The 25,078-nt window shown below is 42.8% G+C and overlaps 1 protein-coding gene across 1 annotated transcript; it reads right to left on the reverse strand.

Moving 5' to 3' along the window:
* Window positions 1–13,350: 13,350 nt before the first annotated feature.
* LOC126474433 (trypsin-7-like) lies at window positions 13,351–16,807 on the reverse strand. Its single transcript, XM_050101904.1, has 2 exons — window positions 16,400–16,807; window positions 13,351–13,713 (listed from the first exon to the last, which is right to left on the reverse strand). The coding sequence occupies exons 1-2, from the start codon at window positions 16,805–16,807 to the stop codon at window positions 13,351–13,353; spliced, it is 771 nt and encodes a 256-aa protein (XP_049957861.1).
* Window positions 16,808–25,078: the final 8,271 nt, after the last annotated feature.

The raw sequence follows: 25,078 nt of genomic DNA on the forward strand, positions 1-25,078 counted from the left end.
TATAATAACATTTCAACTGCCGCCTCCTAAGCTGGTAAGGAAAAACCAATCAGGAGCGTTAATATGAACAGCAAAACCGCTCACAGATCTATTCCCATGCTCTGCACGCAGGTTACACTTTCTGCTCCCATAAGCAGAGACTAAACATGTAAGCATGAGAGCTCTTCACTTCCGAGAGACATGGCAAAGATGTTATTTTTTCAACAAAATCACTCAATCACATTCCAGAGACTCGCCTGTTTGTAGCGAAATAGTGTTTATGTTTCCTCTCCTCATATGGCATCCTCAAAAAAGGACACCACATTGCTTAGCCGAGACTCTCATATTGTCTGCAATCGTATGTCCGCAGAAAACCACCCACCTGGGGTTTGAAACACTCTTTTTTCGCCAACAGACTTTCAGCTGACTGTGACATACTAATACCCACTACTTTAGAGGTTGGTCCAAGCCGATTCTTTAGCTGTGTCTCCCCATTGGCTTCCAGTGGCCCGGTCCTTCCGGCAGGCAGTATACAGCTGTAAATTCCTCCGCTTTCCACTAACACTGGGTCCCACACATTGTTTCTCAAGGTGAAGCCAATTATCACGGAAAATTAAACTAAAGGATCATTCAAACATAAAAACGAAATCACTCGTTACCCCGCCAAATCAAACACGTGTTAATAAAAACTCTCATTTGAGAAAATGATAAGATTCGCTATTGACTTTGTTATCGCAGTGAAGGTGAAGAAGCACTGACGAATGAAATGAACTGTGTGATGAGTACTGAATATGGATGAAGAGTAAACCGGAAAACGACAAATTTCATGAAATTCAGCAGACATGAGAATAGCGAAAAGCTTAACATCAATGTAGAGGATCCCAAAGTAAATAAAGCTAAGGAATTCTGCTACCTCGGAAGTGAAATAACCCATCAGGCACGGATCAAGAAGACGCAAAAAGTAGATCAGCACGGGCAAAGAGAGCATTCTTGGAAAAAGGAAGTATATTTTATGAACATAGAACTTAATTTGATGAAGAAGGTTCTTGGAATATACGCTTGGAGCACAGTATTGTATAGAACTACTTTGGGAATATCGGAAGAGAATCGAGGCCTTTGAGATTTGGTGCCAGGGAAGAATATCGAAAATTAGGTGGACTGATAAGGTACGGAATGTGGAGATTAAACACAGAATCGCCGAGGAAGGGAATATATGAAAAACTCTGACAAGTATGGAGGGACATCAGGGAAAAACTTACACGGTATAGAGGGAGCTTTAGAGCGTAAAAACTGTAGCGGGAGATCGAGTCTGGAATACGTCCAACTAATAATTGAGTGCGTTGGAGTCAAGAGCTTCTCTTAGATGATGAGTGGCACAGAGGAAGAATTCATTGTGGGTTGCATCACACGAGTCAGAAGACTGCAGACTCAAAAAAGACACTTAATGTGAATGTTCTGCGAGAGAGAAGAGCGTTGAAATCAAATTGACAGATCTCTATGCGAGTCGCTAACAAAAGAGCATGAGTGGAGGTGAAGAGAGTGAATACCGTCGTGTGTAATGAGGGAATGGCACGTTTATAGCTGCAGCGTTCCATACTGCGTCTTCTCTGTTTTTCTTGGGCTACGAGTTTAATGGAATTACAGATCGAAGTGATTCTTATTATAAAAAGATTAGCTCAGAAGCTAGTAATGAGATGAATACGAAATCAGAACAGTGAAGAGACACACGTTCTAAGTGCTCTTTTGGGGATGTTTAACACGGACTGTGAAGTTATAATATGAACGTATTAAAGTATATGTTGACATCCACTATCATCAAACCTAAGTTAGAAACGACAATGCAAGTATAACTAAACTTAGTGTCAGTCATTTCCACATCCAATTACTTTTTGCCATATGAAATTCTTCCCCTGGCGGCCTATTTAACTATACCTAGGAGGCTTAGTGAGTACGAGTGGGGCAGAGAACACGCGAGTAGGGGAGAAAATCCACCGTCAAGCCATTAGGAGGACCGCTGAGGTCTCAAAGAACGAACGCCATCTGGGGGATGAGACTCACGGGTAGAATGTTGGAAGAGTATGTTGCGTGCAGGCATAACTCCGTAAAAGAGGCCCCGCCCATTTTGTGTTCTAAATGACAAGAAGAGGTAGTATTGTGTTTTTAAAGTGAAGAGATCTCTTGCGCCGGAGGGAAATGCTGCGACAGACAATAAAGAGCGGACTTTAATGGCGCTCTGTAGCAGGTCAGCATTCTGTGAAACGCTTGACCAGAAGTAACGCAAAGATAGAAATTCTGATGTGAAATAACACGGAAGGTCAACCGACGCTTTTGTGTTTAAGAACATGGCACCCACAGTCGTCAGAATGGTGCCAAGTTAACTGCTCTTTTTTTGACTCTGCAATAAAACAGTAAAAGTGGCCGGATGAAATCTAGAGTGGGAGAATAGGAACCGCTTTGCTTTCTTGCTGGAACCTGTTTCGGTGGAAACGCAAGATAGGATGGTGTTCGTTTATAAATTCAAACACTAAATGCTAATTAATGTTGTGGAGGGGAGATTGTTGTAGAACTGGAACGACCAAATTCTTGAGCACTCGAAAGCATCACTTCCATGCGTGCCCAAAATCATGCACAAGTTGAAAATTCAGCATTTCGCTAAGATTGGTCTGTGGAAGTTCTACATAAATACTCCACGATCCATCTTGAAACGCCTGGCGTAGGTACCCAGTACCACCATTAGTCATTTCCTTTCCTATTCCACTCGCAAGCAGAGTGAAGGAAAAGTGACTATCTATATGCCTTCAGATGAGCCCTAATTTCTAGCGGCTTACCCTTCGTGGTCCTTAAGCGCGTTGTGTGTGGGAGGCAGCAGGATCATTCTGCTGTCAAATTCTGGTTCTCCAGATTTTCTCAATAGTGTTCCCCGAAAGGAACGTCGCCTTGCCTCCACTGATTCCCATCTGAGATCCTGAAGCACATCGTAACAGTTTCATTCTGTTCGAAGCTTCCTGCAAGAAATCTGGCAGGCCCTAACTAAACGGCTTCTATGTCCTCCTTTAATCCGACCTGGTACGGATCCCAAACACTCAAGCAGTACTCAAAATGAGGTCGTACTAGGTACTATAAGTGGTCTCACAAATGAACCACGCTTTCCTTTTAGTCTTCCAGCTAACCGAATTCAACCATTTGCCTTCTCTACCACAATCAAATTGTTCAAATAGCTCTGAGCGCTATGGGACTTAACATCTGAGATCATCAGTCCCCTAGAACTTTGAACTACTTAAACCTAATTAACCTAAGGACATCACACACATCCGTGCCCGAGGCAGGATTTGAACCTGCGACCGTAGCGGTCGCGCGGTTCCAGACTTAAGAGCCTGGAACCGCTAGGCCACTACGGCCGGCCCTACCACCATCCTCGCGTGCTGCTTAAATTTCATAACGCTTTGAAACGTTACTCGCAGATATGTAAACGACATGACCGTGTAAAGCAGGACACTACTAATGTCGTATCCGAATATTACGCCTTTGTTTTTCCTACTCATCTGCATTAACTTCCATTTTTCTACATTTAGAGCTAGCTGGCATACATTACACTAACTGGAAATTTAGTCTAAGTCATCTGGAATCCTCCTACAGTCACTCAACGCCGACACCTTACCGTACACCAAACCATCATCAGCAAACAACCGCTGTGCGCCCTGTCCTACAAATCATTTATGTACGTATAGAGCAACAGTGGTCTTGTCACACTTCGCTGTTTCACTCCTGTGTGTCTTTCACGAACACTCACCGTCTAGGACAACATACCGGGTTCTACAGCTTTTCGACCCATTCACAGACATGTGAACATATTCCATATGATTATATCTCCTTTAACAGCCTGTAACGGGGCATCGTGTCAAAGCCGTTCCGGAAATTTAGAAATAAGGAATATGCCTGTTGCCCTTCATCCATAGTTCGCACTATATCTAGTGAGAAAAGAGCAGGCTGAGTTCAGCACGAGCGATGCTTTCTAAGACAGTGCCAATTCGTGAGCCTAAGATTTTCGGTCTCAAGAAAATATTAAAAGCCGTGGCTCGTTTTTTTACAGGTTACTATCCCTTGCTGTAGGGGCTGTAATTATAATATTTTCTTTAGACCATCAAGGTAAACCAGTGGCCACTATTTCCATCACATCAAGTGGATTTAGTGCTCACGCACTCACACTGAACCGTGAAAACTTCCCAGTTTATCAATGGGGGATGATTGAAAATTATTATTACTTTTATCGGTGCCATCGGTGCAATGGTCGTGCCAGGCGCGCGATATCGAATCTTTATCCTATCATTAAGGCGCGAGACCTCCACGACCTTATAGGAACCATTATCAAGAGAATAGTTCTGCATTATTCTACTGCGACACTAAGGGTGATTTCACGTAATGAAATGGAGAATGTAGAGATTAAAGGACTCATATATTTAACAGTTGAATATTGAACAATTATACAATCAAATGGGGCTGGGGAAAGAAAGAATTGAGTTCAGCAGCCTGCCCCAACTTAGGTTCATAATAAGCCACGGTGGCAGGAGAAATGGAATTTTAGGAACCATCTCCGTGTCATCAAATGGAGTTCAGTTTACTAAAGGCTGGGGATGCAGGCATTCAACGACCACCATCATGAATTAGCCAAAGACTAAGAAAGATGCTACTATGGGTAAATCGCTAGGTAGCCTCTTGTACTAAAGGAATAAAACCAGCAGGACGCGAAACTATTCATATATCCGATACTAGATAACTTTGGCTCCCTGTCCGACTACGTTAATGAAACATGAAGGGGCGCCAGACACTCACCACATGGCGTAGGACAAAGGGCACAAGTTTTCAAGCTAGGAAGACCCAAATTCTGAGTCAAATTTTACACGGGAGAACTGAAAGAGCTACTGCCAGACGAAGCGGAAAAGCGAGCAAGAAAGTATACACTTTAGTGCCGACCTGAAAGCTACTGTGACTAACCAACACATTGCGCACATTATGCCCAACTGTACACGGAAAACCTACTGTCTTACAACCCGGAAAAATGGCGTAAACCGTAATTTAAGGAACACACATCAGTAAAATGACCTTAAATTTTCCCTCTGGGCCGCAGGGTGCTAAGCTACAGTGCACGCCGGCGCTCATGCTTTCCGAAACTTCATCTTCTGGAAGCAGCACCTCCAGCCTCAGGCACGGTCACACTACAACTGCTCACTGCCCCTTTGCCCACTATCCACCAGCGGAGAGCTATTGGCGCCCACCCGTGAAAAACGGTCACGCACCTGGACTGGCCAATCAGTGGACCGGAATCTCACAGGGCAGCGACCTCGCGACGTTAAAATCGAGCAGAAATAGCAGTTACAAGGTTGGTAAGGCAGGTTGGGGAACTGAGAACAGGAGACACTTTGGCCACTTCTGAACGTTCCAACGACACCGCATGGTATCCTGGCGATCGGAAAAGGATAAGAAATGGGAAGCCATCATGGCTGCTAGGAAGATTGCTGCACACGCACATAAATAAATAAAATTCCTAGCGCCAAGCTACTCTCACAGATCAGTGTGAGACAAACTGTAAACGTCGTCAAAAAAATTAGGCAACCCATAGAAATCATTAACAGGGCCTGAATTATTATATTCCGCATACCAGAATGCTGGGGTTAAAAATATCAAATACGAGCACTGAATGGTGAATGAAGTGCATGTCTTTCAATATATTATATTAAAACTGAGAATATTTTCAAGGATTCTGCTGCAAACCAGTATTAGGCATGCTGGTCTAATTTTTTTGGGCACATTATTTTGCTCTTCTTATACACAAATGTCACCTGCGCTTTATTCCAATCGCTTGGGACTTTGTGGTGGGCGAGAGATTTGCGAGCTCGGTAGGGGCTGTAGAGTGCTCTTTGGAAAATCAAACTGGGACTCCATCCAAACTGGATGACTTATTTCCTTTCAACTCTTTCAGTTATTTCTATAGTTCCATCTGATTCTCCACAGATGAAGGTTCAGCTGACAGAAGCACATCGAATCCAGACGCTGAGAGAGAGCCTTTTTCGATGCAGGCCTGCTAACCTCGAATTTTCAGCCATTATAGCCGTTACTCAGTTTTCCCAAGACATGGTTAGCAGCAACCAGTTTCTAGAGGCACTCTGTGAAATAACGGAGTTCACAAGGAGTTGTTTGACGATTACAAAGATGGATTACGATAGCAATCTGTAATATGTTAGATGTAAGAGCATTCCGGCATTTTCTTCAGGAGTTTGAATATACACATGTGGCTGGAGCTGAGGAGACAGTCTGCTATGTAACGTTTCGCTTTCAAGCAGAACGACATGTATCAGAGAATCAGAACTGGAGTGGGAGATATCCACCTGAAAGGTACAGACATCAATGGATCTCTCGGATCCAACGTGGACAATGGGGACGACAAAACTGGACAGATGAACGAGGAAATAGTGGGACCAGAGACGACCAATACAGGCAGGCATCAGAAATAGTGGGGGTAGTAATCCAAACCCGGGAGAAATCAGTGAAATGAGGAACAAGGAAATGATCAGAGAATTTACTAGTGGCTCATGCTACGACTTCGCCGTAAGATCTTTCACAGTTAGCAGGAGCCTTATTTTTAAATTTAATTAAATTGAAGAAAACATTAAAAAATGTAAAGAAATTTTACAACAGTCCAGATGGTATTATCTACCGGATTAAATACGTAAATATGGGCAGTGCCAGAGAACCATGTGTGCTGGACATGGGAAGGCAGGTGTTCGTGATGGATAAAGAAGGAAATGAAATGTGTGACAGAGCTAAGAAATGGCCACGGTTCAAAATGTATGTCCGAAAATATGTGGCTCAGCGAACGCCAAGTGCTCAGATGGGAAAGAACTTCGGGTACCAGTAACATCACTCATCAGTAAATGGCAAATTGGGGTTTAAATTTCTGAACTGCTACTGAATTACTTTCCTCTTACAGAAAATATTTACTAAGGTGTGTACAACCGATGAAGAACTTAAATTAAAATTCAGGGATAGTGGAGAAGAGCCTGAAGAAGGAAGGTTTGATGTACTACGTCTTGTTATGGACGATGCGTTGGAAGAGCTATCAGCAGAAAGCGAAATGGAACAGAGGAGCCGTGTGAGTGGCGATGAGGCCAGTCAGGAAGAGCAAGAGAACTGTGGTTGTTCGAATATATGATTCTGTGGCCGATCCAGATTCGATCGCTGATATCAGACAACGAGGAATGAATGTCAGGGTGACGTAGACTGGGAGGACATCTGGATCAGTGAATCTGAGAACAGAGAGCAGGAACAGGAAAGATGCAATATGAAACTTCCTGGCAGATTAAAACTGTGTGCCGGACCGAGACTCGAACTCGGGTCCTTTGCCTTTCGCAGGCAAGTGCTCTGCGAACTGAGCTACCCAAGCACTACTCACGCCCCGTTCTCACAGCTTTACTTCTGCCAGTACCTCGTCTCCTACCTTCCAAACTTTACAGAAGCTCTCCTGCGAACCTTGCACAATTAGCACTCCTGAAAGAAAGGATATTGCGGAGACATGGCTTAGCCACAGCCTCTGGGATATTTCTAGAATGAAATTTTCACTCTACAGCGGAGTGTATGCTAAAATGAAACTTCCTGGCAGAGTTCGAGTCTCGGTCCGGCACACAGTTTTAATCTTGCAGGAAGTTTCGTATCAGCGTACACTCCGCTGTAGAGTGAAAATTTCATTCTAGGAGATGCAATATATTTGGAGATAACAGTTCTGCGTTGGGCATTTTAATGTGTGGAAGCTGGTCAATGTGCTGCTGAACAAAACTGAGGAAGAGATGAGTTACGACGAATGTATGACGAGAGCCCAACAAGAAGAGCAGACTGTAATGAAAAAGTTCATCTGTTTTCTTGAAGAAAGCGCAAAGGGAGAAATAATGGAAGGAGGAAGGATTACCTAATGCCAGCGAGTGCAGCTTGTGGGGTAACATGTTTAATGACGGTACAGTGTAGAAGGGTAGTATAAATCTAGAGTACTACTGTTGTGATGTCCAGAATAACTGTGTTGCATGTTAGGTTGTCTGCATAAAACGATAAACTTATGAAAGTTGTGTTTATGAATCTAACGTGAATTTCAGAAAATCAAAACTGTTGCATACAGACGGTTCTGTTCATCACGGCAGACAGATTTCTGGCGACAGATGTCTCACTCGCCTCAGCCGCCACTTGCAGGCATAGGTGTCCTTAAGTATTGTGAATGACTAGAGTATTCTTAAACCACTTGACAGGACGCACCCGGATTATCCAAATTGCCGTTATGATTCTTGCGTTTCTAATTCATGTGCTGTCATTAGTAATCTTGAGCTTAACATGTGCTCAATCAAGATAGGACGTCAATACATGAATCTTTCTGTAGTTCATTCTTTCCTCTGTGACTGAAAATTCGTCAACCACCGCGCGACGTCCTCGAACTAGATCTACCCCCAAATAATGTTTTGAACGTATTTACCTCGATCTTATTACCAGAGCGTTTTCAAGATGCTGTTGTTATAATTCTATTTTAAACAAGTATTAATACTCAATGAGCTTTCCATGTGTACTTGTGATTAACATAAAGTAGACAGCCAATTGTGATAGACACGGTTTTATAAAAGTCTTTACTGCATCCCGTACTTTGATGAAACTCCTCCCCATCAGATGATTCTACGTGTTACCGTACCCACGTTTCTCGTATTCTAGGGACACACCTGTTTAGTATATTAAATTCAATAACTCATCCGTAGAGTGAAACATGTAACTTAATTCTATAGGAGGGAGCTGATTATAGGTAAGGTCATCCGTTGCAGCTCTTTCTGACGTCCACAAGGGTATGTCAACGGCTCAGCAGTAGCCTCAAAATTTGAACGGTAAATTGTGATGACGTAAAACGAGTCATGTTATATTCACAGCACCCTTTACTAGCATTATGAAGATATAACTACATGTTTATCTATTACAAGTGATTAAAGCAATTGCATGTGTGAGTTAGTAATTCCTACCCACGACCTTGTACATTTTACGATATAGAATTTCTTCTGCAGGAGAGAGAATTTGTCAAAGAAGACATTATTTCAAGTTTTACTTTTCTGTGTATCAGACACATTATATTACTGGGCAAGCAAACAAAAATTTGGTTGCAGCACTGAGTAGCCCTTTTTGTACTAAAGACAACCTTAATGTGCCTTAATGAAGGTCATATCACTCTGGATATCACCATTACAACAAGAACTGTTTTTGATACTAACCATTTGCTGTAAACTACACACATAAAATTACTACCCTGATTCATACCGTTTACTAATAGCTCAGAAAGTAATACAAAAACAACGATACCTGAACAGTGGTGAGAAATGTTTAATAAGCACAATGGCGTCGTTAAACGTTGTGTTTTCCTGTGTGAAACATGACTGGGCTACGTCGGAGACTGTAGATACTACAGTCAACGAGGAGAACGTACACAATTAACTTTCTACAGCATCACCATACGAGAGACCGTTTTCCAGAAGACAAAACTGCACCATTTCTTAATCAGGATTGTACTTTTGGTCTATCGGATAGTAACGGCAGAGACAAAACACCATTTCCCACTGCTAAATATTCTTCATCGCAGATTATAACTATTAGGGAGGTCTCCCTTCATAAATTTGATTCAAGAAGACTTATTTAATAAACATACAATTGATTTTTGTTGAAATTACATTCACGGCTTCTCACTTGTTACCGATTTCACTTAATTTCGAGATACTTTAAATCACAGTTACAGCAATCTCAAAAATGCGGAACTGAAATTAATTTCATTTATGAAATGCTTTCTCGTAGCAAAATATTGTATGTTTGCGAATACTTTCTTTTCAGTCATTGCTTCCATTATTGTATCGTAATCGTACACAATTGCTGAAAATTTTCATTTTATGTTTTCTTCCTATCTTACTATACGTAAATGTGTAATTGCAGTGTTTTTGAGTTTTACTCCTTTCTTTTGCACGTTTATGTAGATTTCCTGTTGAATTACATGCTCATTCCTTCTACACTCCTGGAAATGGAAAAAAGAACACATTGACACCGGTATGTCAGACCCACCATACTTGCTCCGGACACTGCGAGAGGGCTGTACAAGCAATGATCACACGCACGAGACAGCGGACACACCAGGAACCGCGGTGTTGGCCGTCGAATGGCGCTAGCTGCGCAGCATTTGTGCACCGCCGCCGTCAGTGTCAGCCAGTTTGCCGTGGCATACGGAGCTCCATCGCAGTCTTTAACACTGGTAGCATGCCGCGACAGCGTGGACGTGAACCGTATATGCAGTTGACGGACTTTGAGCGAGGGCGTATAGTGGGCATGCGGGAGGCCGGGTAGACGTACCGCCGAATTGCTCAACACGTGGGGCGTGAGGTCTCCACAGTACATCGATGTTGTCGCCAGTGGTCGGCGGAAGGTGCACGTGCCCGTCGACCTGGGACCGGACCGCAGCGACGCACGGATGCACGCCAGGACCGTAGGATCCTACGCAGTGCCGTAGGGGACCGCACCGCCACTTCCCAGCAAATTAGGGACACTGTTGCTCCTGGGGTATCGGCGAGGACCATTCGCAACCGTCTCCATGAAGCTGGGCTACGGTCCCGCACACCGTTAGGCCGTCTTCCGCTCACGCCCCAACATCGTGCAGCCCGCCTCCAGTGGTGTCGCGACAGGCGTGAATGGAGGGACGAATGGAGACGTGTCGTCTTCAGCGATGAGAGTCGCTTCTGCCTTGGTGCCAATGATGGTCGTATGCGTGTTTGGCGCCGTGCAGGTGAGCGCCACAATCAGGACTGCATACGACCGAGGCACACAGGGCCAACACCCGGCATCATGGTGTGGGGAGCGATCTCCTACACTGGCCGTACACCACTGGTGATCGTCGAGGGGACACTGAATAGTGCACGGTACATCCAAACCGTCATCGAACCCATCGTTCTACCATTCCTAGACCGGCAAGGGAACCTGCTGTTCCAACAGGACAACGCACGTCCGCATGTATCCCGTGCCACCCAACGTGCTCTACAAGGTGTAAGTCAACTACCCTGGCCAGCAAGATCTCCGGATCTGTCCCCCATTGAGCATGTTTGGGACTGGATGAAGTGTCGTCTCACGCGGTCTGCACGTCCAGCACGAACGCTGGTCCAACTGAGGCGCTAGGTGGAAATGGCATGGCAAGCCGTTCCACAGGACTACATCCAGTATCTCTACGATCGTCTCCATGGGAGAATAGCAGCCTGCATTGCTGCGAAAGGTGGATATACACTGTACTAATGCCGACATTGTGCATGCTCTGTTGCCTGTGTCTATGTGCCTGTGGTTCTGTCAGTGTGATCATGTGATGTATCTGACCCCAGGAATGTGTCAATAAAGTTTCCCCTTCCTGGGACAATGAATTCACGGTGTTCTTATTTCAATTTCCAGGAGTGTATATGCTAGTAAGATCCGTATTTTTGACGTAAAGTACCCGCTACTAGCCCGCTAGGCTACCACTGCGTACTTACACTTCCATTGGAGATGTTTTCATACCACATTAAAATTTTAGACAGCCGCCCATTGACTAGGGCTTGTTTATATTTCAGAACTCGTCACACAAACATCAGATTCCTACGACACTGTGGTTTTCGAGGAAACATTTGGACCAATCAACGATTTCGACCATCTTTCGCCTGCGCTTTAACCATTCCTCTGTCTCTTTCAATGTGCACTGGATGAAACATTAAAGTGCTCAAAAATGTGACTGTGATCCTTAATCGGGACCTGATGTAAACCATTTCCTGTTTTTATGTCTCAAATTTGACTGAACGATTGGACTTTCTGAAGACATAGCTGAGTGTGGGCTATCACCTTCCTCAACCGGTCTCTTCTCTTTCATTTACTGAAGACATTCGACTTCTTAACATAAATATTAATTCCCTCAGGAATAGTGTGAAACATATGTATGTATAAATGACGTAAATATTTCACATTTATGTCTTATTTGTGATACAATTTCATGAATAGTATGAGTTAAAAAATTAAAACTGTCCCACTTACTTTCAGAGTAGTTGTTATTTTAGAAATCATTATGACCATTATGACATCTTGGGCTCTTATATCAACAAACGCGCGTTCGTGTATTCTGTTCATGCAGTTCAATATCCATTAAATGGCTAAATAAAGTACCCAGTCTGAAGGACAAATAAATTAAAAAGGAAAAAAACAGCTTTCATGCTATGGTAGTCCAGAACTATTGTGGGTCCATGCTTGCCTGTTTTGGTGAAAACCAAAAATTGTTTCAGTCCAAGTTCCCTAACATGCAATAATTTTTCGAAGCATAAAATTCTATGTTTGTAGTTAGTAAAAGAATACATTCAAAAGATCTCACGCTTCTTTCGTTACCAGCATATGAGGTATCCTCCACTTGTAATAATTTTTGGCCAAATCCTGCTATAGTTGACGATCAAATATATTTGTAATTGAATATTCATTTTTGGAATAAGTAATGTTATGCAGGTTCCTTTTTCGTTAGGTGATGGGCGCCGTTGTTCTAATAGTAAAACAGCAAATGCTTTTTTTTGCAGTACAAGTAAATTGACTTGTTTTCTGCTGTGACACAGCGTGAGCGATATTCTAGCAAACGCTGTGACTTGGCCTCATAGTCTGATTGTCTGAAACCTGTTGGAATCGCACTTTTCTAACATGACACACGGTTGACATATGTTTTACCGTCTGGTTTACATTTTTCCAGGATCTGTTTAGTTTCGTACAGCCAGTGGTTTTTCCTCAGGTAAGTATTTGTGCATACATGTTATCATATAATCAAGCAGTGCATGCGTTTGTACATCTGTGGGTAACGCAATTCATTTGGACCAAATAATAACTAGGAAATTATTATGCGGTGTTTTCAACCGTGACGAACTGGTGCGGCTGTTTGAGTGAGAATGAAGTGCCAGTATTGAATTGGACGGTAAATAAATTAGATTTTTTTGTGTTGCTCTCGAGATTGAATCCCATTTTTACTAACATATTAAAACAGCAACATTTCAAACAAAACCTACTTCTTTCCTCTTTCGCATAAATGGTGAATTCCATTATAAAAAATGATTTACAATCAACGTCCTCCAACATTACGTAATTTGTTTTCACAATACGTCTTACATTTCTGAGGACGTCCTCACGTTAGATGTGTAGCACAAAAATTATATCTAGTAGAATCTAATCTGGAGGACACTTCGGCATGGACGACAACGCAGTACGAGTGTGTACGATGAAACAGCTTCTCGCTGTAAAGTCCTGTACAATCCTGGCATACACAAGCCTCACAGTCACCTACACGCCGGTTGTTTCAGTTATCCAGGAGCGCACGGCAGGCACATTAGAGTAGACACCTGGGTAGCCGGGGTATGCGCATCCTGTGCCCCAAGAGACAACTCCATACTGTGTGGTTCCCACCACCAGGGGTCCGCCGCTGTCGCCCTGGCACGAGTCCTTGCCGCCCTCCTTTTCGCCGGCGCAGATCATGCGCTCCGTGATCCTCCCGCCGTACGACTCGTTACACTCACTCCGCTCAACGATGTGCGTGGTGACCGCCTGTAGCTGTTCCGTGGAGTTTCCCTCATAGGAGAGGTCGCCCCAACCCGTAATGGTCACTGCTGTGCCTGCAGCGAGCTCCGAGTTGCCGAGGCTGACCGCCTACGGAAAATAATCAATATATTAGTAGAACACTGCAGGTATGGTAAGATAACAATACATGGTATCAATTACTATACAATTTTTCCCTTTTAGATCGGAATTGTGGGTTGTGAAGCCATGTTCTCACCAACAGATGCTAGTAAATTAGATAGCATGTTTTATTGCCACGTACACCTTTTTTTCGCTGTCGGTATAAAATTTGCTGGCAGTGGTGAGTAGAGTCTATTGTTTGAATAAAACCTTAGTCTGTCCATGTACATTGCATCAGAAGTGCTGTTAGGTGGAGCTGGATTGTTAAAATACATTTATTTATTTATTTATTTATTCTAAACCACACCATGGAGAGTGTAGACCCTTCGACAAAATGTGTGATTCACGTCTATTACTCGTAGATCACCACAGCTTTTAAGCATAAAATTTGAAAAATTCAGTGCATTTAATATGTTACTGATTGTGGATGTGGTCTTCACTGAAGCTCTTCTATCAGCTGCAAGAGTCTTCATCTCTGCTTAGCTACTGCAGTAAACATACATTTGAACCTGATTACAGCATTCGGCCCTTGGTCTCCACACCGCACTTCCCTCCATTATCGAACTGAGGACTTCTTCCTGCCTCAGGACGAGTCCTATCAACTGTTCTCTTCTTTTCGTCACGTTGAGCCATAAATTTTATTTTTCCACAATTATGTTGTCACTTTTCAATAATTATTCGTTCTACCCATTCAATCTTCAGCATTCTTCTGTGCCACCATATTCCAAAAGTGTCGTTCTCCTCTTGGCTGTTCAGCGTCCTTGTCTCACTTCTGTACGAGGCTACATTCCAGACCAATATCTTAACCCTTCAATTCAACCTGCAATAAATGTTAACAAATCCATCGTTTTAATAAAAACTTATCTTGCTAGTGATAACAGCATCTTATCCCGTCTTCCGTTCGGCCATTATCTTTTGTTTTGCTGCCCAAATGGCCAAACTCATCTACTACTTTCGTTGTCCAATTTGCTTGTCTAATTCCCTCAGCAATAACACATTTAATTTGAGTACATACCATTACCCCGTTTGACTTTTGTTGATTTTCATCTTATAAATTCTTTCCAAGAACATTTCCGTATCTTACAGAGTTACTACATCATCAGTAAACTTGAAAGTCTATATCTCTGCTCTATGAACTTCAATCGCCTTTCCAGTTTTGTCATTGAATGCCTGTACTGGTTTGCTCGACGTATACAGTAGACCGAATTACATCGGGAATAGGCTACAGTCTTGTCCCACCTCCTTCCTGACTACTAATTCCCTTTCGCACTCTTCGACTGCAGTAACTTAGGTTACTTCTACACATGTATTATATCCCTGCTACTTTCGAAAATTACAGAGTGTATTCAGCTCAGTATTTTTAAATGTTTTCTCTAATCTACAAATGCTATGAATGTGGCTTTTCCTTCTTTCATGCAAATTTCTAAGGTTATTTCTAGTGTTAGATTTATATCTCACTTTCTGCATTCTCTGGAACAGAAATTGTTCTGCCCCAATTTCACCTTTTACTGGTCTTTCAGTTCTTCTGTGGGTAACTCATTACAGTGTTTCTGAACCAAGTCTTGTAAACCAATTTCAGTATTATTCATACATGTCGTCACTTGCTAACAACACATAAGTCTGATAATAATTCTATGCTGAAAAATAGGAGACTCTAGCAGAAAATGTAAATGGACTTTTTAGCAGGCACGTAACGGATTTCAGGACTTTTATCAGTTTCCAGAACGGCATGCCATTTCGCTGGTCATCTCATTTGCGATCCACGAACTATCCATTACAAATGATTACCGACCATATCTCCGCTAGATGTGTGAACCACGAAGCCTCCGACAGAAGTTTGGGATACTCATGGTCAGATTGTAATTCTGCTTGGCAGTCACATATTACTCATACCAGGCAATGTTTGAGGGTCAGGCATCAACAGCTGTATTCGTACTCCGTTATGCCATGTAGTGGGATGTCAAATTTCTCTTTAAAAGTATTAAATACGTTAAGAATCGAGGATAGAGCAACAATAAATCAAAGTAAGAGTAATCCTATCGAGCTCTCTACCAGAAAATCTAGAATGATATACGTTTGACATGAAATCTGCCACCATCAACGATGTTTGCAAACTGTGACAACTTTATAGCAAAGCTTGTAGGACTTCAGAGAAGATTTAGGTCAGTTATTCCCAAATAAAGATTCGTTTAGTTATAAAGCTCTGACAGTATCCGTATTTGCTGACTACACTACGGGAATACCGGTCGGCCTGCCTAGCAAAAAACTGTTACTTGTAATGCAAAAACATTTTTCGCCATCTTTGTTCTTTCACCTTCGAGTATGTTAAATGAGTTAGCATTTTACTTTGATGAACAGTTGAAAGCCGAATCGTGGTTGAGCATTAGAAACGAGAATTATCTGCGTATTAAGTATATACGATATACTGTAGTTCAGTTCCTCTCAGTCTTTTAGTACAAAGACAATATTTCCCATGTTCATTCAATACGTACAACAAGTTCTTATTACTTATTCTCACATCCAGAATCAGTAAGTGGGCACAAGTCCTTAAATAGACTTGATGATGGATTTGAATTTGTGAAAGTATTAGTTGTGAAACACAGTGTTGTGACGCACTGTCCTTTCCGAAAGAGTAAATATATTGTTGTGCAATTACCTGGACGTTGCTTTCAAACGAGATTGATACGGAAAGCTCAAGGACTGCAAAGTCGTAGTCTTGTGTGGCGGGCCAGTGATTGCGGTGTGCAATCATGTTGGCAACGTCATAGACGGAGCCGCCGCTTCCACGAGTCGAGGTACCAACTCGCACGGACAGCATGTTTGCGCTTAAACGGTCGAGGCAGTGCGCTGCCGTCAGGACCCACGTGGAGCTGATGATGGAGCCGCCGCATTGATGGGATTCGTAAACCTGCAGTGAGATCTGCCAGGGGAACTGCGAGATATCGACCGGCTCACCGCCCACGATGCGGCTGTCGAGGATGGGTCTGAGCCTACTGTGTCTCGTGGAGGGCGCGGCGCTGCAGGCAGCGACCAGCAGGCAGAAGACGGCGGCGGACTTGGACATCTCTCTGGTGGCTCTCAATGCCCCCGGCTCCTCTGTGTACTTATAGCGAGCAGGCTTATCAGTCTCCTGCTGTCCTATCGGATACTTCAGAATGCGACATCCGGGTTCTCTCACGATGTGTGGATAAGGTCCAAGACTAACGTGTGACGCAAATGGCTGATTTATTGACGCACAAACAGACAGTAGCCTCACTGACGGGTAGTACAATGTTCCGGAGTACTAACATGAATTTCTCTTAACAAGATAAACATCAGATACACAGGTTTATCGAGCCGCAGGCACTGTCAGATGTACGTAACAGAAAACGACGAATAGATTTTATGTATAGGAGAAGGAAATATTTCTGTAACTCTGGCCTGGCAAATTATTAACGGTAATTTCGGTACACAGTGCAAGACAACAGAAAGAAACATGATGGAGTAATGGCACGCTGTAGCTCCCGAAATCCGTAATAATCTGAAAGTAGGACTTTGAACGTTTCCTCCAGCTTCTCAAGAGGTGCAGATATCAAATCAAACACCTTTAAGCCGTCAAATTTCCAAACTTATTTAATTTGGCTACCAGTTTCGGCGATTTACTACACCATCTGCAGACCTCTGACTGGCGTGTAGGAAGATTCCATCTCTGTTCTGGTCAAAATAGGGGCCAACATTCAAATACTTGTATCTGTAGATTTGTGCTTGCTACGGCGATCTCTTCAACCATCAACCGAGTCGTCAGTTGATGGTCGAAGTGATTGCCGTAGCAAGCAGAAATCTACAGATGCAAGTATTTGAATGTTGGCCCCTATTTTGACGAGAACAGAGATGTAATCTTCCTACACGCCAGTCAGATGTCTGAAGATGGTGTAGTAAATCGCACAAACTGGTAACCAAATTAAATAAGTTTGGAAATGGCTCTGAGCACTATGGGACTCAACTGCTGAGGTCATTAGTCCCCTAGAACTTAGAACTAGTTAAACCTAACTAACCTAAGGACATCACAAACATCCATGCCCGAGGCAGGATTCGAACCTGCGACCGTAGCGGTCTTGGGGTTCCAGACTGCAGCGCCTTTAACCCAGCGGCCACTTCGGCCGGCTAAGTTTGGAAATTAGACGGCTGGAAGATATTTGATTTGACATCCTGTAACGAACAGCCGAGTCCTGCAACCATATCTGAAAAAATTGATATAGAGAGTCTCAAGAGGTAGGTTTTTTTCTTTTAATTTCTTTAAATTGTTTTCTGGCTTGTTATAGTGATAAACCGAAAGTGTCACATCAGGAAAAGTTTTGTAAATTTATTTCTTTGTGTTATCATGTATATGTCGATGTAACGCAGTTGTCTTGAATATGCTTGTTAGTTTCATTAATTCTGATGCTATATGCTTTCCCATTTATTATCATGTCCTTCGAAATCAGTATCTAGTTTGGCCAGAAACAATAAATGGATATAATCATAAACTTTGAAAGTGTTACGAGAACCAAGATGTGTGTGCGGTGTACAGGCATATCAATAGGTCGACACAGAAAAGCACCAACAAAAAGTGTGTGGTGAGGCGAGAAGAACTGAGTTGAAGTGTCTGTCACGCCACACGTCTGCCACCACTCATTACGTGACACACACGTGATTTCGGGAAATTCCGAGAATAAATAATTAGTAACTTTTCGTGTGGCGTTGCTCATTATCCGGAACTGCAGTTTGACTCACTAAGCTTAAAACTTTAATGCACAAACCGATAAGTTGCATGAAAGCCGTAAATACACCGTTTTCGGTTGTAGACAACACTGGCTGTTTAGTGCGTACCGCGGACTGCGAAAGTGAGAAACCATGCTAACGAATTTTCTCGTCGTATACTGATACAAAGAACTTTATCTTTGAATGTACAGTACGCTGATCGCCCCGTACGTGACTCTCCACGGCACGGATTGTTTGGTGTACAATGCAAACTGTTGCTTCAAGGTACAAAACACTTAATATATGTTCCTAGTGTTGGCAGATAACTGTGAAATGAGCCGACCCCCGATCTAATAGTAATATATAAATCTGAAAACCGTGGCTATAACGACTAACAAATATTACGGCTTCGGGTTACATCTAGTGTTAATGGAAAGAAAAGTTACTTATATTCGTTGTATGCAGACACGCAAACTGGCGCCTACTCTTGAAAAATCGAGCGATGCTGTTACATTCGCGACAGTAGCTCGCGATCAAGATCAGCAACGCAACAGCACTTACAGGATTGCACGTTCAAGGATCATGGACTAATGATGCAGAAGTCGACGGCTACCCGACAGTATAAAAAAGTGGAGACTGGTTTTTAACGAACATTGGCTAAGAAATACCACCGACTACATTTCCTAACCAGTAATGTAAAAAATCATTTTAAGAAAGTAACTGTAACTTTTCTTTCTCATAGATCTTACGTAACTTATTTTCATTAACATCAAGACTAATAGTTTCGTTCATTACATTATTTCCGTTTATAGTCATAACACTTTTGAAAATCGATTAAATCCTGACACTATAAGTATTACAGAAAATAACAACGGTCAACAATCGATTTGGTTCCTAAATGAAAGTAACGAGTAGTTACTAAACTCGGTATGCTGATTTTTAAAATACCAATATAAATTACTAATTGGTTGTAGTTTCTGAGATATCATTTTTGGATGGTTTTATGATGAAACCTTGATGTTATTTTGTATGAGGGTTGGAACTTTGATAGTGGCAACTATTTCTTTACGGCTAGTACAAAATAGATACGTGTTTCAAAGTTTTACTGACCTTCAAAGTAGTCACCAGCGTTGTGTATAATCCGTTGCCAGAGCTGTGGAAGTCGTAGGATACTTTTAGCAGTGCCAGTTGTGTTGACAGTTCTAGCGGTGCGGTCTATTGCCTGACGAATTTGTACCATTTCTGAGGCAAATGCCGTGAAGTGTTCACTTCAATTTAGAAATCGAGTTTAACTCAAGAGTACTTTAGTCAGGGGAGTGCAGAAGGTGGTGTAGCACTTAGCAGCCCCGTCAAACAGACAAATCAGTAACACATGGCAATGAACGTGCTTGAGCATTGTACTGCATTGTACTGCAGAAAGTGTCATCATGTCTGTCTGTAAGTTGGTCGAAGGTTGTGTTCCAAAAATGAACAGCATAGAGACTTTAAGCCCTCGTGAGTTCAGCTCGATTACTAAACAGAAGGAAACACTTCACGGCAGTCGCCAAAGAACTGCTACAAATTCGTCGGGCAATAGACCGCGCCGCTCAAACTGTCAACACAACTGGCACTGCGACGAGTATCCTACGACTTCCACATCACTGGCAACGGGTTACACGCAATGCTGGTGACTACTTTGAAGGTCAGTAAAACTTTGAAACACATATCTGTTTTGTACGAGCTGTAAATAAATAGTTGCCACTATTAAAGTTCCAACCCTCGTATCATGTAAATAAAACTATTTTCTTTTACATTTCAGTTTTGCCTCAATCCCTGTTAGCCGGTGATTAGTTTTGCAATAAAGTGCCACGCTAGTGTGTGAACATTTGTGACAATTTCTGTTACATTTCTTTCGATGTAGTATTTACTACGCAGAAGAGGAAGCGCACGCCTGTTGTCTGCAAAGGTCATCATCTGTATCTTAGATGCAAGACGGGTGACCGGTAGAAAGGATTGGCTCCTCACTTTTGTTGGAATATCTGTTCTGTGTTTCTAAGGGATAGGCTGAATGCAATGAAAACGACTATGCGATTTTTAGTGGCCATAGTTTGGTGAGAAATAAAGAATCATACTGACTACTGTTACTTTTGTGCAACACAGTCAATGAAAGACATGACAGTGACGAAGGAAAGGAGGATTCTGTATCCAAACTTACCATCAACATTTGGACCAGTTCCCCAAAGCCACGAGCTGACTGTACCTCAACCCCACGGACTGTAGACGAAAAAAAAAAGTATCATCTGATGAACGTGAGATACAGATAAAGCTTTTACAGCTAATGAGTCCGAGATGCATGGTTCTACACAGAAATAACTCGATGATCTTGTTTAGGACCTTGAACTTAGCAAAGCCAAAACAGAACATTCGGGTTCTCCGCTAAAATAGTGGAATGTAACTCATACTGGTGTTAGCATCTCATATTGACAGCAGCACAAGGCTTTGGTATTTTTTCAGTGGATAGGACTGTCACTTTCTGCAAGAATATTGAGCGGTTGCTGGCAGCATTGAGTCTTGAATATAACCCACAGAAGTGGAGGCTTTTCAGCGATGCCTCAAAGGTGAGCCTGACGTGTGTGCTACTCCATAATGGGAATGAGAAAACTCCATTACCGTTGTGCTTGCTGCACAGATCGAAGACACATACAATTCACTGAAACATATTCTACGTTGTCTACAGTAAACTACCTATAAGTAGAAAATCTGTGCTGATCTGAAGGTAGTAGCGCTCATCCTAGATATGCAGTTAGGATATACCAAGTTTTCGTGTTTTATTTGTGAGTGGAATAGCTATGCAAGGAGGGCAAAAGTGAAGCAGCCTAGAACCAGAGAAGAAGAATGAAAATGGGGAACAGATTCTGCTGTCGTCACTCCACATTGAACTCAGTCTTATGAAGATTTTCGTAAAGGCTCTGTATAGGGAGAGCGCAGCCTAGGCGTGCCTTCAAAAAACTTTTTCTCACATGAGAGATGCTAAGGGAAGACGTATTTGTCAGCCCACAAATTGAGAAAGTCATTAAGAGCGATCGTTCCACTGAACCATTGGCCGAAAAAAAAAAAACAGCTTGGAGCACCATCAGTTGCCTTGTAAACGAGCGGTTCTAGGCGCTTCACACCGGAACCGCGCTGCTGCTACAGTCGCAGATTCGAAACCTGCCTCGGGCATGGATGTGTGTGATGTCCTTAGGTTAGTTAGGTTTAAATAGTTCTAAGTCTAGGGGACCTCATATGTTGAGTCCCATAGCGCCTAGAGCCATTTGAACCATTTTTTGCCTTGTGAATAGTAAAGCAGAAAATTACGTGGAATTGGCGGAGATTTTGGTCATATGATTCCAAAACAAGTGGTGTAACTAGTCTCTTAAGCTGTAATACTGATATGCCCACTTGAACGTCTTTCCAGAGTCTGTCGGTACTGTAAGTGGTGAACGTGGGGCAAACTTCCATCAGCAGATTCTTACTAAGTAGCAGCGTTATCAGAGAAAATGGAATCCTAAGGTGTTAGCAGACTGGACAGTCGACAGGCAGACTTCAGAAAGTACCTACGAACGGAAACCTCGAAAGAGCAACTTATGGGAGTGTAAATGCGCATAGATATATACGGAAATGAATTTTTAATATATATGCTGAAGTGACGTGTTAATACATTCATCGATGGAAATGCCGCATACAGGAAACAAACAAAAAGTATTACCTGTATACACTATGTGTACACAGCACAATGAAATGGCTACATTACTAAATAAGTACCAACTAAATAGTTTTAGTACTGTCTTTCTGTTCAGTGAAGTACAAGATACCGAATAGAGTTTGTTTCATCCAGGAACCGGGCAACAAGTTTCCATTTGTTGCATGGTGTAATTGCTATTAGTACTAATGAGGTATAGGAGCTACGTTTCTTTTTATTCGAATTTTAATTTCCAATGACATTAATTTGTGTAGTTTGTAAGTGTTAATCTGCATTTGAAAGTTTACTTGTCTTTGCATTTACCACGTGTGTGTCATCGTGCTGTGCCAATGAAGTACAGACGCTATGCGCTATCAGCCATTGCGGTAGCACGCCAAAAACTGTTCAGTTTGTTTAGGACAATATCTTATCAATTGAAATTTGTTTGATTTGGAGTAATGAGTGATAAGTCATAGTGTTATAGTTTTTGGGAAATTAATGGCGTGCATGAATGTAATATTCGGATAAACTGGAGCAAAGGTTGAGTATTCCTGGCCGTCAGTTACCTTAAAACATCCGTATACGGAAAATTAGAGATTTAGGATTAGCGTTTCGTTCACCTTAGTAGTTGAATACCGTTGGATCGAGCTCGGTCGGTATTCTACTGTTTGAGATTATATAAATTATGTGACGTCACTGGTCCGTTATCTTCACAGGCCTCAAGAGAGAGAAAAAATTGAAGGTGCACATACAGATGAATACTGCGCAACAGATTAAACGATCTCTTCTTCGTAATTATTTCCCATCGGAACGTACAAATCTGGAAACTGACTCAAGGGTGCCTACAGTCTCCTGTGCAAGGATGGAAAAGAGTGGTGTCCTGCGGCTTCACCCTCGGGCTCGGCGACGCTTCAAACAGCAACATGTCGACACATGTGAAATAAAGGGCAGAGCTCATAAGTTCACGAGAGGCGTAATGTGGGTTCGTAATGTCTCATTGTAACTAAGGTGGACCATGGTTCTGCCCAATGCCACCGCCGATATGTCACACGATGCGAAGGTCGTTGTAAGCACTCTTAGCCATATTTTACCCCTTCTTTTTGTATCTGCGCGATGCAGAGTACAACTGCAGTGGCCATCGTTGAAATCAAGCAGTTTTCTTATGTGTGGCCGAAGAAAACGATTCCGACACATCGCCTCTCAGAATCGACACGATAAGGCCTCATGGGTGGCTTATAGGGTATGGATGAAATCATTGCCTCCCTTGAGGCGTTGATACCAAAACATTTTGTGATCGAAAACAGTTCACAGTCTGATGAGCAACAGGACGATGTCCTTGACAATCTTTGACACTACCGAAACTCCAGAGACGTTTCAATCTTTCTGTAAGTACATTGAGGGCTAGCAAATCCGTAGAAAGTGAACACATCCGTTTGGAATGCAATGCGGCCGCAATTTTGGATCTGAGTGCAGTATGAACTTTGAACGGTACCCGCCCACGTTTGTTGAGCACCTTAAAAATTTACCTGCAAAGAAAAAACTAGTGAGAGTCCTGGCCGCCTTCTAGCAGGAATGCTGGAATGGAAAGATGTCAAGTATCTACTTCTTGGCGGCTAGCACTCACGTCACAAATTTTTTCTGTACATATAAATTTTTTAAGTGTTCAACAAAGGTGGGCGGACGACACAGGCTGTTGCCGTACAGGGGTATTAGAGAGACCTCTGCCACTTTATTCATGCATGTGACAAAGTCGCAACCCTCGGGCCGCCCGTGATTACGTCCCAGGGGAGCGCAAAAGGAGGGCTGCAAAACCCTAAGCACTCTTAACTGCTTCGAATTGTGCTCTGTATCCGTCGAGTGGTTTTCAACGGCCTTTGTTGTACCAGAGCAATAACTGCGTTCGCGCTGAACTCCAAAGGTGTGCGATCATACTTAGTGGGGATGCAGGCCCTCGATGTTTGAGAGAAAGGCTGAAACGATCGTGAGGTCTCAGCAGGATCGGATATTGTCGAGAACGTCGGCCTGGGCTCATCAGACTATGAACAGTCGCATTCGACCGCATAATGTGTGAGAATCAACGCCTGAGTGGAAGGGGTGGTTTCATTGACGCACTTTATTCCAATCTAAAGGCCTTCTCGCGTCGATCCTGAGCTGCGTTGTGTCTGAAAAGCTTTCGTCAGCCACACATATGAGAAGCTCGTGATTTCAACGCTGCACGCCGCGGATCTAACCTCCTTCATAGTGACACAAAAAGAAGAAGTGAAATGTAGGAAGGAAGGGGTGTGACGACATTCGCAAGGTAGTGTTGGACAGAACTGAGCTGAAATTTGATGCTAATGTGACATCGGTAGGCCACGTCACACCTCACGTGAACATCTGAGCTCTGGACTTATTGTCACTTGTGTCGTCGACACGTTGCTGTTTGATCGGCGCCGAGCTCGGGGGTGACGTAACAGGGCGCCACGCTTTTTCACCATCACAGAGGAAGTTTTTAGACAAATTTGAGCCAAATTTCAAACTTCTACGTCGCAAAGGAAAATAATTACGCGGTTTCGAAAAAGTGTTCCTTAAACCTGTTGTTACATGAATCCCAGAACTGGTTATCCCACAGTATTGACTATACAGAGGATATTACACTCACACTACGTAAATGAGTAGCAGGTCTTGGTAGTTTTCTCACTGACAAAATGTTCTCTGATGGCTTTAGGCAACACTATGAATCTGCGAGGTTAGCGTAGGCACCCTACAGCTTTTATATGCGTTGTTTGCAACCCATAAAGCAATCATCAGCTCCATGTGAAAGCTAGTAAAATACTTTTCTTTTCTAAAATACCTTTCTTTTCTTGGAAAGACTCTTTTCTAAGCTTTTCCTGTAGAGAATCACTATACCAGTTGCCTGTGTTAGTGTGCTCCCTG

The sequence above is a fragment of the Schistocerca serialis genome, chromosome 4 (genome assembly GCF_023864345.2).
Source record: "Schistocerca serialis cubense isolate TAMUIC-IGC-003099 chromosome 4, iqSchSeri2.2, whole genome shotgun sequence".
In the NCBI taxonomy this organism is placed as follows: domain Eukaryota; kingdom Metazoa; phylum Arthropoda; class Insecta; order Orthoptera; family Acrididae; genus Schistocerca; species Schistocerca serialis.